Source organism: Microdochium trichocladiopsis (genome assembly GCF_020744255.1).
Source record: "Microdochium trichocladiopsis strain MPI-CAGE-CH-0230 chromosome Unknown B0I36scaffold_1, whole genome shotgun sequence".
Lineage (NCBI taxonomy): Eukaryota > Fungi > Ascomycota > Sordariomycetes > Xylariales > Microdochiaceae > Microdochium > Microdochium trichocladiopsis.
In genome coordinates this window covers 4,004,600-4,019,289 of record NW_025763544.1, presented here as the reverse complement: position 1 = coordinate 4,019,289, position 14,690 = coordinate 4,004,600, and the positions used below count along the sequence as shown (strand labels likewise).

Here is a 14,690-nt window from a genome sequence, read left to right as displayed (position 1 = left end):
AAGCAGAGCGGATTGTGGGGGCCAAACCGTGGCGTAGGATGGCAGCACGCAAACCTTCATCACTTCTGTCCTGAGACCAATTGTACGCTGTCTGGACATCAGCTATGTACCTCGACGCGAACGGATCTCGACGATAGCTCTCGAGGAGCGGTGATCCACAAATCATGACACAGTCAACGCGCTTCGATCCACTCAACATTTGGTCCTCCTCCTCCTCCTTTGGGAGAAGACAAAACTGGTTGTCGAGTATGTCTCTACAGGCGTCGTAGCCTCGAGCGCGATGGTCATGGTCGAACAGCGGCATAGGATGCTGGTCTGATCGCGTCCTGCTTCGAATTCGCCGTAGCCATTTGATGAGGAGCTTGACGGTTTCACTGTATGCTTGCACCCGTGGCTGTCCTTGGTTGAGATCTATCTCCTGGTCGTGTGCGTACACTGGAAAGATGCTGGGTGCAGATTGTCCAGAAAAAGCGTCGATGTCGGCGAAGGCGGCCAGGACACTTTCAAAGAGCCGTTCAATGGCTTGTGACCGTCAGCCGACCGATCCAATTCCGTGGTCATCGCCAGGGAGACCTTGGAGCTCACCTTCAGAACGTGAGAGGGTCGCCATGAGCGCAGCGCACTACTCTATGCGCTTGGGAAGGTGGCTTTGGGCAAGTAGCTCGCTTTCAACTAGCGCGGGGATTGACGATCAGAAGTCATGAAGGTAGCCGGACCTCGGGGGCGTCAAGTTCTGAGCTGGAGCGCCAGCTCTTGGCGCTCCTTCGGCTAAACAAAGCGTAGACATTTGGGAGAGGCAGTGCGCCTGGACAAGAGCGGGGAGTGCCGTAGATAATAAGATGGTACCCCTGCGATGCCAACCAACAAATGCAACCGCAACCGCGTGAGGCTGACTGCGCCACCGGCCTGCATGGCACAGCCCAGGCGGACTCGACCTGTCACCTGCATCAGCACGTCCCTTCGCTCTCATCGAATGATGCAACGCAATAGTTCCTGCTCAGTCTTCTTCAGGGCACAATGTGGAAATACAAAGGCTCAACGTCTTCTTATACTCGTCCAGCTAGACTGGTCGCGGAGTAGTTTGGCTGATGTCCATCTTAGAGTTTTGGTCAGATCACGTGGCCCTTGAGTATAGTCAGGTGTCGCGGGGCGCCTAGTCTGTCAGCAATGGAGATTGTGCATGCATAACGCGCCGCCTGTGGTCTCAGCATGGGCCGCTGCAGAGAATTTTGTTGGCAGCCTGATCCGACGCCCCTGCCTATCTTTCCGTATATCACCACGCCCAAGGTCAGCGATATCTGCTGGTGTTATCGCAGCATGACTGCTGAAGCCTTAAGATGCCCGTGAGCCTCCAGACTTATCGCTCAACGATTTTTTGTCGTCTCAGACCACCTGTCTGCAGCGATATGCAGACTCAATTACGAGATTCGTGACATTGATATCGGAAACGGCACAGTAGGTTCTGGCTGGCCGTCTCATTCCAGCATAGTGGTGGGAAAAGCCAGACGCGTGCAAGTAACCAGACAGGAGGCGAACTTTAGACCTGGTTTGGATCACACGTGGACGACCGCCGCCATTGTCCCTATGTACTTGAGTCTTCACCAGCTCCTCGGGCCCCTCGCTACCTGTCACCTCGTCCTTATCATCGTCACCACTGCCGCTGCTATCTTCCTGCTTGGCGCTCAGGGCAACGACAACCTTGGCCTTGCCGCGCTTCCGCGAGCCTGATGCAGTAGTCTGGCCTGTGGCAGCAGTGTCACCATCGGCGGTGGCGGTGGCCTTCTTTCCCGAAGTCGCGGCGCCCGGGCTGGCCAGCACGACCGTGCCGTCCTTGGGGAAGAGGCGCTTGCGGAGTTGGCTGAACGCAGAGGTCGCGGAGGCTGCGTTCTTGAAGAGGCCCGTGGCGGCTAGCTTTTCTGCGTCAATCTGTGGGCATCATGTTTTTTTCCCTCTTGGTCAGCGGTACTTCTTTATCGACGATTTTATGCACACATCTTGAATCGGGAGGCATTCTCCATGGTGAAGTTGGTGACGGGGTGATGTGAGGTTTAGTGGGGCCGGGTGTAAGTGGTGAGATGGAGGTGATGAATCTTTTGCGGGACCCGGCGTGGTCACGCCCGTCTCGACTTCCTCGATGAAGTTGAAGTTGACGATGAAGATGATGATGGCGATGGCGATGATGATAGTACTCACGGCGGGAGGTGTCTTGAGGCACTGGAAGGCCGCGAAGACGACCTCTAGGTCACGGCTCGAGGGGGTGAGCTTGCTGTTGTCGGACATCCTAGCAAGTCGCAAGGCTCTGCGTTGATTGTGTGTGGGTGAGAACTGGTCGTTTGATGGCTCGTGATTCGCAACGTGCTGCACAACGGCAATGTTGATATAGGATGAGCTTTTTGGTTGTGAGGAGTGGAGAGAGGCAGTGTGAACAGGGAGGAACGAGTTTCGATGTCGAGGAAGACGAAATGCAAGGTGGACAGGTTGGCAGTTTCGGCAGGATGATTTCACGGAGACAGACAATGGACCTGGGCTTTGGCATGAAATGAAAGCCTGATTCATAATGCTGGACGCATTTATTGCTTTCTATGATTCGCTTTCCGTTGCTAAGCTCTCATGAGATGTGCCTCGCGAGCTGGATGATTGCCAACTACTTCCACCCCGTAGTCCTCCATTGTTCTTTGGAAACCATGCGCTCTCTCAATCTCTCGCCAAGACGGCCGCCATTTAGACCATAATTCATCAACTCTGGAGTGAAGCCTGGAAAAGACAAAAGGCCCGTCCAACCATCTTAGACCTCGCTGTCCTCAGCGTCAGCACCATCCTCTATGGCCTCATGCTTGCCCTTCTTGCTGGGCTTCTCCTCTTCCTCATCATCGGCAGCTTCCTCGGCAGAAGACTTGGCCTTGTTAGCCTTGCGCTTGCGCGCCACAGGAGTAGTTGCTGCCGCCGCCTTTTTCTTCTTGTTGGTGGCAGTGTTGCCGCTGCCGTTGCCGCTGCCGTTGCCGCTGCCGTTGTCGGTGGTCGTGACGGCGTGATTGTTGTTGCTGCCGCCAGCCTGGTGCTCGGCTCCGAAGACGCGCTTCTTGAAATTGTCAAAGCTGGCGCGGGCAGACTTGGCATTCTTGTAGTAGCCCGCGTCCACCAACGCCTCGAAGTCGACCTGGCGAGCGAGCGTGCGCGTGCGCGTTAGTGAGTGAGATCATGTTCAATTCTTGGCACAAAAATGCACGTCATGAGGGTCGACGAGCCGCGTGGCCGTTTTCGCGACGATGGAGGCAACAGTGGAAGGGGAAGGGGGGAGGGGGGGTAGAACTAACCTGCGGAGGCTCCTTCAGGGTCTTCCAGACGGTGGCGAGCATCTCAAGGTCCTTCTGGCTCACAGTGTTGGACGACATGTTGATTGTGCTGGATTCTGGTAGGCTTTTGTGGGTGTGCGTGTGTGTGTTTGTGTGTGTGTGATTGGGTGGTGGTGATGGTGAGATTGCGATGAGATGGGCTTGTAGACGCTGTGGTATAGCTTTGTCCGCAATATGGAGGCTCTGCAATATAATAGTATGTGCTGTGAGCCCACAAGGCAGCTGCGTGGTGGATGATGGGTCTCAGAAGGTTGGGCGAAGTTGAGTGTGGTAATGTGCTCAACCGCCTCTGTGGGTGGCCAAAGCGAGGGCTGAATCTCTGAAGTCCGGACTATGCACCATGGAAGAATGCTCTGTTCACGCAGGCCTCACTGAGTTCATACCAATGGGGGATCAGAACTGCTCAGTCGGCAGGCCGTAGTTTACGAATGCCTTGGCATACTCGTGTGTAGGACCATACCTGCCTTCGATGTCCGCCGCACCAGGTGCGCCATGCCAAGACAATACTGAGGCCAGCCACTATAGGACGAGAGCCTTGTTTGCCGGCCTGCTGTCACATCAGACAACATGCTCTACACCATGGAGTCGCAAAGCTCATGGCGTTACAGCACCGCGCAAGCTAGCTAGAGGATATAATATTGAAGCTTTATATAATTAAAGTGTAGAACTCGCCACCGCCACCATCATCAATCCGCGCCAGTTATACCTTTGGCGCCTGTTCCCACTTCCTCTCGATCCGAATGACCCTGGTGACCCAAATGCCACCGCTGCTGGACCGTGAAGCCTGATCCTCTCTAGCCCCGCCGCTCTCCTTTGTGGTCAACGCACGTCCCCGCTCCGTCTCGACCATCTTCAAGTGCAGCTCTGACGAAGTGTCCCTGACCGTCTCCGCGCAGTCATCCATCCCACCACCAGGCACGCCGCGCTTGGCGGGCCATGCCTTGTCGGACCCGGCCCTCCTCGGTGACGAGTAAGGAAGCGCGTATTGTTGGCTGCCGTACTCTGCAGACGAGGTCCTGGGGAACAAGGGCCGCAGGTATGGGACACACGCGAGCGCAATGGCAATGGCGGGCTCCAGGCCCGAGAACACGGTGGCCATGAGGCCGGTGCCCGTCAGATCTTCAAACGTCAGCTCTGGGAGGACGGCTTGTCTGTAGATGGCGATGGCGCAGGTTCTGTGCGGAAGAAGATTGGTCAGCAATGTCCATTCCCGGAATGTGGAATTCGCAGCTCAGAAAACAGGGTGACACTCACATCGAGCCGACGGCAAAAATGGCAAAGAGCATGGCCTTCTTGCTCCACGGCAGCCGTAGCTTATAGATGAAGGGCATGGGAAGGACCAGGATGACCACATCCAGAAAGATGTTGATCAGTCCCATCAGGAAGTAGTACAGCTTCTGCGAGTCGCACTGGCCAGGAATGGAACTGTCATAGATGCGGGCAAAAGGACGACAGATGACGAACTGCATGATCACCCATGTCCCGTGGGCCAAGACAAGAAAGAGCATCGCCGCGCGTGCCGGAATGACCATGTTCCGCACGGGAATGATGCTTGTGAATAGCAGAAGCATAGACAGCTTTCCGAACAATGTGGTGAAGTTCCATAGTATGGTGTAGGCAACGAGAGCCTAGGGGCGGGGGAGGTCAGCTGCTGCCACGGTCATTGTGGCCAGGCACGGCGTCACTTACCTGATAGAAGAACTTTGCAACATCAGGTCCGAATCTTTCCATGACATCAAGTATAGGAAAGCCCAGCCCTCCTTTGAGAACAAGCAGCCAGCCTGTGATCTGAAGACCGAAATTGAAAAACTTTGGGCGACAACATATCAGAAAATGTCCTGATCGTCTGCGGCGAGATAGTGATTAGATACATACTAACGCAATCACAATACAGTAGTCACTCCACTCGTGTCCCTTGCCGACTATTCTCTTGGCATAGAACCTCAGGCCGACCAGCAGCATAGGAATCAAGATGGCTACGGTCGATGTGACAATCATGACGGTCTGGCCCTGGACCTCGACTGGGATTGGTGATTCGAAGCCGCCAGGGGGCGGAGGAGGGGGGGTTGGCGCGGACGCCATGGTGGCCTGTGTAATACCGGTCTCCCAGGCTGTTCGAGTTGTGATGACGGTAGACGTTGAAACTATTGAGCTGCTCGCGCTCAACCCTGGCCGCTGATGATGAATGGAAGTGTACCACGCTCCGAGTCGTATAGTTTCGTGAATCGGGACCAGCTCCTTTCGTAAGTCGTGCTGCACTGGCAGCGTTGGGTTGAGGAGATAGATACAAGAGAAGCAAGCAAGTTGTTGACGCGATCATGTCTCCTCTATATGGGTTTGCCTACCTGAGATCCGTGGGGGCACGAGGCCGACATATTTTCCGGGAGCGGAGGAGAAGCGGAACACTTTGAGCGGGAGAGTCCAGGAAACGAAGAGGCGGGACTGCAAGAGCCGAGTGTCAACATGGTCATCGCCTGGGGCCGCGATGGGGAACCATGACCCATCGCGCCGATCGAAAAGGGCATAGTCGCAACGGTTTTTGTGCGAGCTGGTGGATACAACGGGATTGCGCGCATCGTGGGGGTCCAGGGGCCTTTTTGATGGAGCACGGGTCCTGGGCTGGTCCAGGGATTGTTTTGTTTGCGGTGAAGGGGTCCCTGGTCGAGCACGCGATGCGTGGGGCAGAGGCCAAGGCTGAGAGGAACGATTTGGCTTCCGAGGCGGCACATCAAGGGAGGATGGGCGGGGCGATGAGGAGGCCGTTGAGGAGGGGCTGGGCTGAAGGGGCCGAAGAGCTTACTTCGTGGTCGAGGGGAGCTGGAGAAGGCCGTGTCGATGGGAGGGCGCGGAACGGGAGGTTGCAGGTTGTGCCTGTGGTGTCCCTCCCCGGCAACGCTGCGGCTCTTTGCGCACGACTCATAGCCCGGGCACCTGGGGATCTAGGTACGTACTTTTGCATATTGCCTTAGATACGCCTACATGTATCGAGCACTGCGTGCTGAGTCACGACTCGCCCCCAGCCCTGGAAGCCACGACTCTGCAGGTTTCAAAGTGCCGACGGCATCCTCTCGCCCACACCATCTGCAAGGCACCTGGGGTTCGTGGTTGATCGACACTGCTCCCACTGCAACCTTGTGTGCAATCGCAAACAGATCGGCTGGAGCACTGTGAGATGTGACAGACTCTCCCACCTCCGCAAGGCAAAGCAAGGCAAGGCACGCGGCGGCATGGGTGGATGCTTGTCCTTCCTCGTACGACCCCACGCGTTCTGCAGTCCAGTCCCGCGATGCCCTCTTGCGCAAGTCGGTGCACTGGCCGCCTCCGCCACGGGGCGGAACAATCCCTCCATCAAGGGGGGGTCACGACAGCTGTCAGATGACGATGATGGGCGGGATGTCGTGCCGCGTGGAGCAAGGGTTTGACACTTGGCTCCGACGCGACCCGCGAGGCAGGCATGGTGGCAGGCTGGCACAGCGCACCGCCACACGGGCCAGACCTGCCCATGTTTCACGATGCTCAATCGGTGCCCCCGCCAAGACGAGTCCCCAGCTGGCCTCTTGGAGCTGTTGAGAGCCGCGCCGTCGGCTCCATGCCACGTGGGTGGCCGCCGTGTTGCCCGCAGGCAGGCAGGCAGATGTGCTGCAGTGTGACCGGCAGACGTTGAATGGGCAGCAGCCTACAACATCGCAACTACACTCTAATTACAACCTATAGCACAGTCCAATATGACCCGGGCTGGCTCCGTACCCATTCCGCGTACGGCGTATCTGGACGACATGGACTCCGCTCTCCCAAATCACCGGTGCCGGTATATCAAAAGTCATACTCGGGGACACTTACACACACTCAATCACTCATCTCCCCCCCCCCTCATTCTTGCACACACCATCATTCATCACATGATCGGCCCTCCAACACGGTTTGGGCAAGTACATCGCGACGCCACGCGGGGGGCTGGAGCGTGGCGATCAATTGATCTGGCCGGATACCCTGTGCCAGCCCAGCCGACCCGCGGCAAGATCTGAGCAGGCTCTTAACGCAATCGCCCCAAGGCCTGCCGGGCGAGAACCGTGCTGGTGCTAGTGTCGGGAGTTGGTCCCCCATACTAGTGGAGAACGGGCCGGGCTCATGAAACACGGACCCCGGTCTCTCAGACAGACTACATCTTCAAGGCGGCTCTCTGTTTGGGCACTGCGTGCTGAAGAGTCCAGCATCCAACCCTGGGGGAGGCGTCGAGTGGCTGGCTGCACGTGGACGGAATGGGTAGGCACAATCAACTGACAGGACTCCGTCCAGAGAGATTGCAACGCCACGATTCATGCGGGCTGGCAAAGGGCGAGTTTGGTGAGCGCCATGTCGTGGTGACTGACTACCTCGGTCATGTATGCACCAGGATCCTTCCTCCTGGTCCCTGGCTGCGCGTATGGATCCGCGAACACCCCCACCCAGGATACCATGTGGAGATGCCAAAGTTCCCACTCGACACCCTCCCACGTGTCTGATATGATATTGGCTTGCCTCCCCATCTCCGAATCAAGGACACAGCAGATTGGGTGGCTCCGTCTCGAGATCAAGGGAGGGGCATAGCGATATGCTACCCGGCCACGACTCAGGAGCGCAGCCGCCGCCAGCCTGACAGGTTGATAACGGGGCCTGGATATGCAAAGTCCCCAGCAAATAGTTTCTTCCTGTGGGACACAAGGGTCGTCACCCACTCTAGCGGAGGGTCGAATCGTACATTTAATCAAAGAGGGGATGCCTATCTTGGGTGCTATCTACAGCAGATTGAACCGCCCCTTGCTGATCACCTTTTCCATCTCTTCCGCGAACCCCACAAGTGGCAGGACCAGCATGCCGGCAAGCTGCCTTTCTCCTCCAGCAGCCGCACTCCCCACCATCACCATGCCGCCGCCGCCGACATCCTCGTCGTCATGACTGATGACAATCTCATCTCCCCCCACCAGGCCGACCACCTGCCCCAGCAACAAGGGCCGCTCGGAGGCAACGGACCTTCGCACCGAGAGCCCGCAATCCGCAGAAGTGGCGGTATAGCTCGACGGCGTCACCACCAGCAGTCTCGTCGTCATGGTCTGCTCCTCATCATCCCCTGTCGACCTGGAACTGCCAATTCCCCTGCTGCTGCTGCTGCTGTTGCTGCTAGCCCCCCTCTTTGATGATCCTGTGCCGTGACGAGAAGGAACAGCCGAGGCGAAGCAGTACTCCAGCACCCCGCCCACAAGGCCCGTGTCCTCCTCCCCGCTCGCCGTGCTGAACTCGACAAAGTCCGTGATCTCCGGGTCGTCGATGGCCCCGCGCAGGTCCCCGAGCGGGACTGCCTGAGATAAGATTGATACCAACGCCACTGCTGCTGTGCCGTCGTCGCTCTCATCATGGTGGCCACCCGTGCCATGGTGATCGCTGCCGACCACGGTGGTGGTGGTGGTGGCCGCAGTCATCTCTTCGAGAAGGTACATCCCCGCCGGGTCGAGCATGACTAGCGCGAAGCCGTGCTGCGAGGAGAAATGGACCAGGTGGCCGAGCACGCCGATTATTTCCGGGGTGCCCGAGGCCTGGTACCGCAGCGTCTCTTGCTGTTGGGCGCGGGTCGTCTCGTGGTAGTCGTACAGCTCCTGGCACGCAGAGTGCTGGTTTGATGACTGTTGTTGGGAAGCGCGATGGGCGGTCTTGCCCGTGTCCCTGCGTTTTGTGCTTGTCCGGCTCGATGACGACGACGATGAACCGTCTTTGTGGGAACGGCGGTGCTTCTTCATCTCGTGGGCAATGCATGTCCGCCACCCGAACGCGGCCATGTCTGGCGCTATGACCATGTATACTGCCTCTCCATGCCGAATGAACCCGCCGCCGGTCAGATAGTGGCCTGGTCCGCCGGCGTCGACGTCGAGGCTAGAAGTCCTCGAGGACGAAGGCGCAGGGATATTGGGGATCCAGAGTGCCGGCGGTGTCCGCCAGACCTGGAATGTCTGAGTATTCGAGTAGATGGACGACCGGACATAGTAGACCTCGCTCATTGTGGCGGGCGGGTGTGTATTATGCTTTGTTTCTAATTGTGAGCGGAAATGGCTGTGGGCGGAGATGGCTGAATCAAGCGAGTCTGTCTCAGACAGGGCGGCCGACGCTTTTTCCTTGACGCCGAGTCTTTAGTCGTGAGCCCTCGAGTCGTTAGTTGTAACGCCCCTTGATTATGAGTATCTCTGTGTGGCCCTGCAGATTTGCGTCTTTGGTGCTGGTCTTGGATCTGTTGCAATTTCCTTGTTATCAAGACAACATGCCATCTCCTGGTTCTATATAAACAGAAATAGCTCGAGGTATACTTCCGTGTTAAAGTTCACCCACCAGGTGTCGACCTCAACAAAAGAAACATCCTGCTGCCTGGAACCCCGGCTAGGAAACGAAAGTTTGCGGAACGACTAACCACGGCCAGAAGCAATGGCAAACTCCGTAATGACACTTTCGAGAGAGGCCCAATTCAGCGACCTATAGTAACCCCAGGTCCGGACTAGGCCCTGCGCGAAACCCGGTTGGTCTTTTTGGGATGGATGGATGGAGGGGGGGCCTTGCGGATGTGGAGGAATCCTTACCAAACCTTCAGGAACCAGCCGCCCATTGTGATGTAAGTGCTCTCTGGTAGACATGGGTGGAGCGAGCGCGCGCTAGACCCCAAAGGCCCCGAAAGAGGCTGAAAATAGAGTCCTTCGTGCTATTCAACTGACATCACAAGCCCGCACTCTTGGGGGCCGAGGGCGGGCGCTGGCTGGCTGGTTGGCATTACTGGGCTGGGCGGTCGTGGTGGTCTCGTGGGAGCCGGCCTGCCACGTGTGCGCGGCCCCTCGCTTAGTTGCAAGCGGCGGCCTCCTCTCCTAGGCTGCAGAGTTACACGTTTTTGAGTCTGCACTTTCTTGGATACTGCTGCTCATGGGTTCATGGGTTCCCAGCCTGTGCACGATATCTTTGGCACATGATTACGTAGATATTGCCCAAATGGGCGGAGTCGCTAAAAAGAGATATGTGGCTGAGCCCTGAAGGAAGGCTGGCATATCGGGCCCCTCTTGTTGACAGTAAGGGGGGTCCCGATCCTATGGTTTAAGCGCGATGTCACCTGGGTCGAGTATAATTGGCCTGGCTGAGGACCAAGGGCTCCCATGGCCGTATCACCAGGGTCCTGTGGGCCCGCGTCACCAGAAATCGAACGACAGAAGCCGCCTGACCCGGTGGTTTCCCTCGGCATCCATCGGCACGGGTCCTTATCTCTGGTAATTTGCGCTTCTTCCGGGGGCGCAATTGAGGATGACATTGACAAAGTGCACCACTGAAGTGAAGTAGAAAATGCCCTCGCAATGAAGACTGTGCCCCCCATCAGCGCAGGCTGCATCAGCTAGACGCGTTTGCATGTATGTGTATGCGTATGTGTCTGTGTGTGCCTTGCATCTAAATCTGACTGCATCGTGCATGTGCATAGCCGCGCATTGGGGCCGGCCGGGCGGAATCGTTCTTGGCAGCAGCCCGGCTCCAAAAAAGGCTGAACCCGCGCGCACACGCGCGCACACACACCACTATACCAGGTTCTTCAGCCCTGTGACTGACTGGCACGCGCACGCCTGTCAGCAACTAATTGACCAGGGACCAGGGACACGGACAAAAAAGGAAGAGAAAAAAAGAAAAGAGCGGTCACGTAAGCCTTCCCGACTTGGAACCCGCTGACCAATTGCACCTGCTTATCACGCAGATCCCCACCCACACCCAGCGAAACTATACCTAAGCCCCAATCTGTTGTGCGTGGCTGGTACGCTTGTCCGAACTTGCACAGATTGCCTGATCTGTTTTAATTAAGAAATGCCTGGTCGCGGTGCGGCCTCCCTCTCATTAGACCTGAAAGAGATACTATTTTCGGCCATGGTGAGAAAACTAGCCCGCTCTAGCAGGCCTGATTCAGTAAGGTATACTGAACAGGCAACAAGGTCTATGGGCAATAAGTTCCTTATGCACCAAACCCCGGAGGCTGCATACTGAAAAACAAGGCAAGATACTTTCTGTCTTCAACAGCAACAACAGCATGTGACGATGACGTCGTTCTATAGCTGGGCGGATCAATACGCTGTGCACGCAGTCGCGGTGCAGCCGCGGTGCAGCCAAGGTCGGGCTCAGTCATCTTGCAGTCGTTCGTGCGCTTCGACTTTCTCCCCAACCCCAGGTCAACTGCTGCCTGGCGCTGTCGGCCTGTCACCCGACTGTCTTGGGGTATCTATTGTTTCGCGCCGCCGGACCGACCAAGGGCCTGCCGGGCCCACGCAGGTTGTCTGGGGCATGGACAGCGGAATCACCCAGGGCTGTCTGCTGGTGACCAGGTCCGAGCTCTCCCCTCTCCTCCTCGCTCATCGTTCTCTCACGTCAGCCCTACATATCTATAATCATATTGTCTTCCATGCTGCTGAGGCCGGGGGCGAGAAAGCTGATTTCTGTTTTTTCCAGGTGTAACGGGCTATTATTACTACTTTGGTGCAGGACTATAGGGATAATCTCGTGGCCTGACATGGGTCCTTCTCGGCCGAGTCACTCGTCTCGTCGTCTGTTCCTGCAATCGATGGCACCGGCTGTGGCCTCGCCTGCTGGATCTTGTCAGCCGTGCATGGAACTGCATATGAGAAACGAACCCATCTGACGATCACCATACTGAAACCCATAGCGACCACGCAATTACGTCTTGGGTGTTTTCTCCATCACTTAGATGCTGGTCACTTGATTACTATTTTATGCATCGTCTTTGTGTCTGCTCCACTGGAGTTCCGAACTCGCCGTGCAAAATGAACAGGGATCCGGGCCAGGTAAGACAACTCTAGACGGGACAAGTAGACTTCTTGTCGTGTCCAGTCCCACAACTGTTTGTGATCTTGCCCATGGCTGCACAAAGAACATGGTGTGAGGTTTCCGTTCTCCCTGACTCAGCTCGATCATCTGGTCCAACATCGGGCCCAACATCGGGTCCTCAAACACAGCCACCATCTTTGGGACTGTACTCCGGCACAGGCAACACGACACACACACCAGAAAGTCCGGCGCCATGATTGCCTTTTTTGTCGAGGTGGTAGCTGACCAAGTCGTTGCGCTGGCAGCTACAGTCGTGCTGACATGTAGGGTCGGGCGAGGTGAGCACGCCGCCGAAGCAGCGGGTACGATGATAGAACCAGCACTCAAACGCCTCCTTGTAGTCTTCGTGGGTCGCGCCGTCGGGGTCATTCGCAGGGTCGTCAGGCTGAACGCATTTGACGCGGTAGCCTGGGTCGTCATACTCAACGGGATCGAGACTGTTAACGGCGGCGTCGTTGTCTTGAGGGTGTGGCTTTGCGGTGGCGAGATTGTCCATGCTCTTGATGGTGCCGAGATTGAGACTAGCGTCGGATGCAAAGACTTTGGCGCCGGATGTGATCGGGTCGCTCGCGTTGACAGTGTCCGCAGTCGTGATGCTGTTCATTCGCGAGACTGGCACGCCAAACAGCATCGCGTTTGATTTTGCACGAGCCATGACATGGGCACGTGCGTGAAGCGCAGCGGCGTCGTTTGTATGGCCATCGGCCGACACGATGTCGCCGAGGCCAAGCGTGGCGCTGGCCGTGTCGACGGCGAGGCTTAGGATGCTCATCAAGGCGACGATGAGCACCTGTGATGCGATTGTCAGTTTTGGCAACACATTGCTGGAAGACGCGCTGTTTATTCAGACGGACCTGGAAAGAACGCATCGTGAATGTTTACGACGAAGTCTGTTCAATACGGCTGACGACTGTGCTTGTCGGGATGGCAGACTTCTTGGTTCAGACGGATCCTTCTGAAAGGTGTTGTGCTTGAAGTCCAGGATGGGGTGCAACAGCTGCCCTGGCAAAGATGGTTCCAAGGTGTTCTGTGAGGCTGCTGTGAGGGTCGGTCGCAACTGCCGTGGGAGGAATAATCACGCGGCGGATCCAGCCAAATTCAACAACTATCAAAAATGTTACTCCGCACGTCTATTGGGATCTAGAATTACAAGCACGAAATTCGCACAAACCAGGAATGTCCAAATTTTTAGCTGCCTGATTCAGTTCAGAAAATGCCAACAGCAGCAAAAGCCGCACAACAGGCTACGTGCAACACCAGATGCAGGTCTGGTCTTGCCAGAAAAGGTACCCTTCGTTCGCCAGCGCCCTTCTTGCCTTCGTGGCCGGCCTGTAGCCTGAACCAAGCACGATGGCAGGGAAACACATGATAAACCACGAGTGCCAGTGCGATCTGTCGAGTCAACGACGAGGAGTAGGGTTGAAGGATCGTGCCAAGGCAAATCAGATTGCTGGATGCGAGGAGGGCGCCGTACTGCCTGAGCACTAGCCGCGCCTCCACTGAGCATTCCTTAGTACTGAGCTGCGATTCCGGCCGGCAGGTGAAGAGAAAGACTGCGGCAGACTCGATGGTGATGTGCAGGAGGAAGGGCAGTCTCCAGAAGGTGTAGTCGATCATGGCGTCCACAAACTGCCCGCGGCACGGATTATTGTCGACAGGTGGGCGAATAATGGCAAAACCGGCGAGCTCTATTTTCGTGTTGATGATATCTGGTGGATGACCACGTCTGGCGCGTTGAGGGAATATTCATGACACTTGGGGTTATATCAGAGGGACTAGTGCATTTCAAGATGCAGCTGAGCCACTGTGTCGAATCCGTGGTTGCAAAATGGTGGCGGAAGTGCTGCCAAGAGTGCTCAAATATAAATGGCCGATTGACCGTGGCGGCGCTCAGGGGCCCTGGGCCGAGACGGCTCCGTGATCTGCGCGACGGACGAATCAGCGTCCGCCAAACGAGATCAGATCCAGATATATGTCGACTGGGGAGTGGTCCAATCAGCAAACACACGCCGGAGCCGGACTGGACCTCGTTGATAGCGCCGGTTGTTCCCGCTGGTTCGCCTCGTGCTACAGCAGATGGATCACATTCTGGACGCGGGGTGGATGTTCCGCCGAGCTGCAGAAGGTGAATCATCATGACCCAAGGAACGGCTGTTCCAAGGTTTTGTGGTTGAAACAGCCTCGGCCCAGCCGCGTGTCACGACGCTACGCACGCGATACGGCAGAAACACTGGCCTGACCCGCACCCACGATGCAAACGTCATGGAGACATCACCACGCCACGGCGCCACGCCAGCACAGGACACTACTGTCATGGCCATCGACTTTTGGCTCTTTGCGCCCCGCGCGACCATGGCAATTCCAGATTGCGCATGGCCAGGTAAAAGGGCAGCCTCCTTGCAAATTCACGCCATGATGACCACATACCCGTCCATTGTGGCGGACCATTTGCTC

At 56.7% G+C, this 14,690-nt stretch overlaps 6 protein-coding genes across 6 annotated transcripts; all 6 read right to left on the bottom strand.

The window, feature by feature from the left end:
- Nucleotides 1-1,383: 1,383 nt before the first annotated feature.
- B0I36DRAFT_344540 (uncharacterized protein) lies at nucleotides 1,384-2,280 on the bottom strand (the record flags this gene model as incomplete). Its single annotated transcript, XM_046156270.1, has 2 exons — nucleotides 1,384-1,926; nucleotides 2,194-2,280. The coding sequence occupies 2 exons, from the start codon at nucleotides 2,278-2,280 to the stop codon at nucleotides 1,384-1,386; spliced, it is 630 nt and encodes a 209-aa protein (XP_046018926.1).
- Nucleotides 2,281-2,785: 505 nt separating this feature from the next.
- Nucleotides 2,786-3,392, bottom strand: B0I36DRAFT_358111 (uncharacterized protein; the record flags this gene model as incomplete). Its single annotated transcript, XM_046157907.1, has 2 exons — nucleotides 2,786-3,157; nucleotides 3,315-3,392. The coding sequence occupies 2 exons, from the start codon at nucleotides 3,390-3,392 to the stop codon at nucleotides 2,786-2,788; spliced, it is 450 nt and encodes a 149-aa protein (XP_046018925.1).
- Nucleotides 3,393-4,053: 661 nt separating this feature from the next.
- On the bottom strand, nucleotides 4,054-5,435 carry B0I36DRAFT_358110 (uncharacterized protein; the record flags this gene model as incomplete). Its single annotated transcript, XM_046157906.1, has 4 exons — nucleotides 4,054-4,528; nucleotides 4,608-4,981; nucleotides 5,043-5,162; nucleotides 5,229-5,435. 4 exons carry the CDS (start codon nucleotides 5,433-5,435, stop codon nucleotides 4,054-4,056), a joined length of 1,176 nt encoding a protein of 391 aa, XP_046018924.1.
- Nucleotides 5,436-8,073: 2,638 nt separating this feature from the next.
- On the bottom strand, nucleotides 8,074-9,722 carry B0I36DRAFT_391718 (uncharacterized protein). Its single transcript, XM_046161421.1, has one exon. The coding sequence runs from the start codon at nucleotides 9,380-9,382 to the stop codon at nucleotides 8,129-8,131; it is 1,254 nt and encodes a 417-aa protein (XP_046018923.1). The 5' UTR covers nucleotides 9,383-9,722; the 3' UTR covers nucleotides 8,074-8,128.
- Nucleotides 9,723-12,354: 2,632 nt separating this feature from the next.
- B0I36DRAFT_358108 (uncharacterized protein) lies at nucleotides 12,355-13,105 on the bottom strand (the record flags this gene model as incomplete). Its single annotated transcript, XM_046157905.1, has 2 exons — nucleotides 12,355-13,026; nucleotides 13,091-13,105. The coding sequence occupies 2 exons, from the start codon at nucleotides 13,103-13,105 to the stop codon at nucleotides 12,355-12,357; spliced, it is 687 nt and encodes a 228-aa protein (XP_046018922.1).
- A 309-nt stretch (nucleotides 13,106-13,414) lies between these two features.
- Nucleotides 13,415-14,084, bottom strand: B0I36DRAFT_311664 (uncharacterized protein). The gene has a single exon (XM_046152398.1). It carries the CDS (start codon nucleotides 13,851-13,853, stop codon nucleotides 13,443-13,445), a length of 411 nt encoding a protein of 136 aa, XP_046018921.1. The 5' UTR covers nucleotides 13,854-14,084; the 3' UTR covers nucleotides 13,415-13,442.
- Between the last annotated feature and the right edge of the window lie 606 nt (nucleotides 14,085-14,690).

Bases quoted from the DNA above. Each gene is read 5' to 3' on its own strand.
- B0I36DRAFT_391718 (XM_046161421.1), bottom strand. From the start codon at position 9,382: ATGAGCGAGGTCTACTATGTCCGGTCGTCCATCTACTCGAATACTCAG.
- B0I36DRAFT_311664 (XM_046152398.1), bottom strand. From the start codon at position 13,853: ATGATCGACTACACCTTCTGGAGACTGCCCTTCCTCCTGCACATCACC.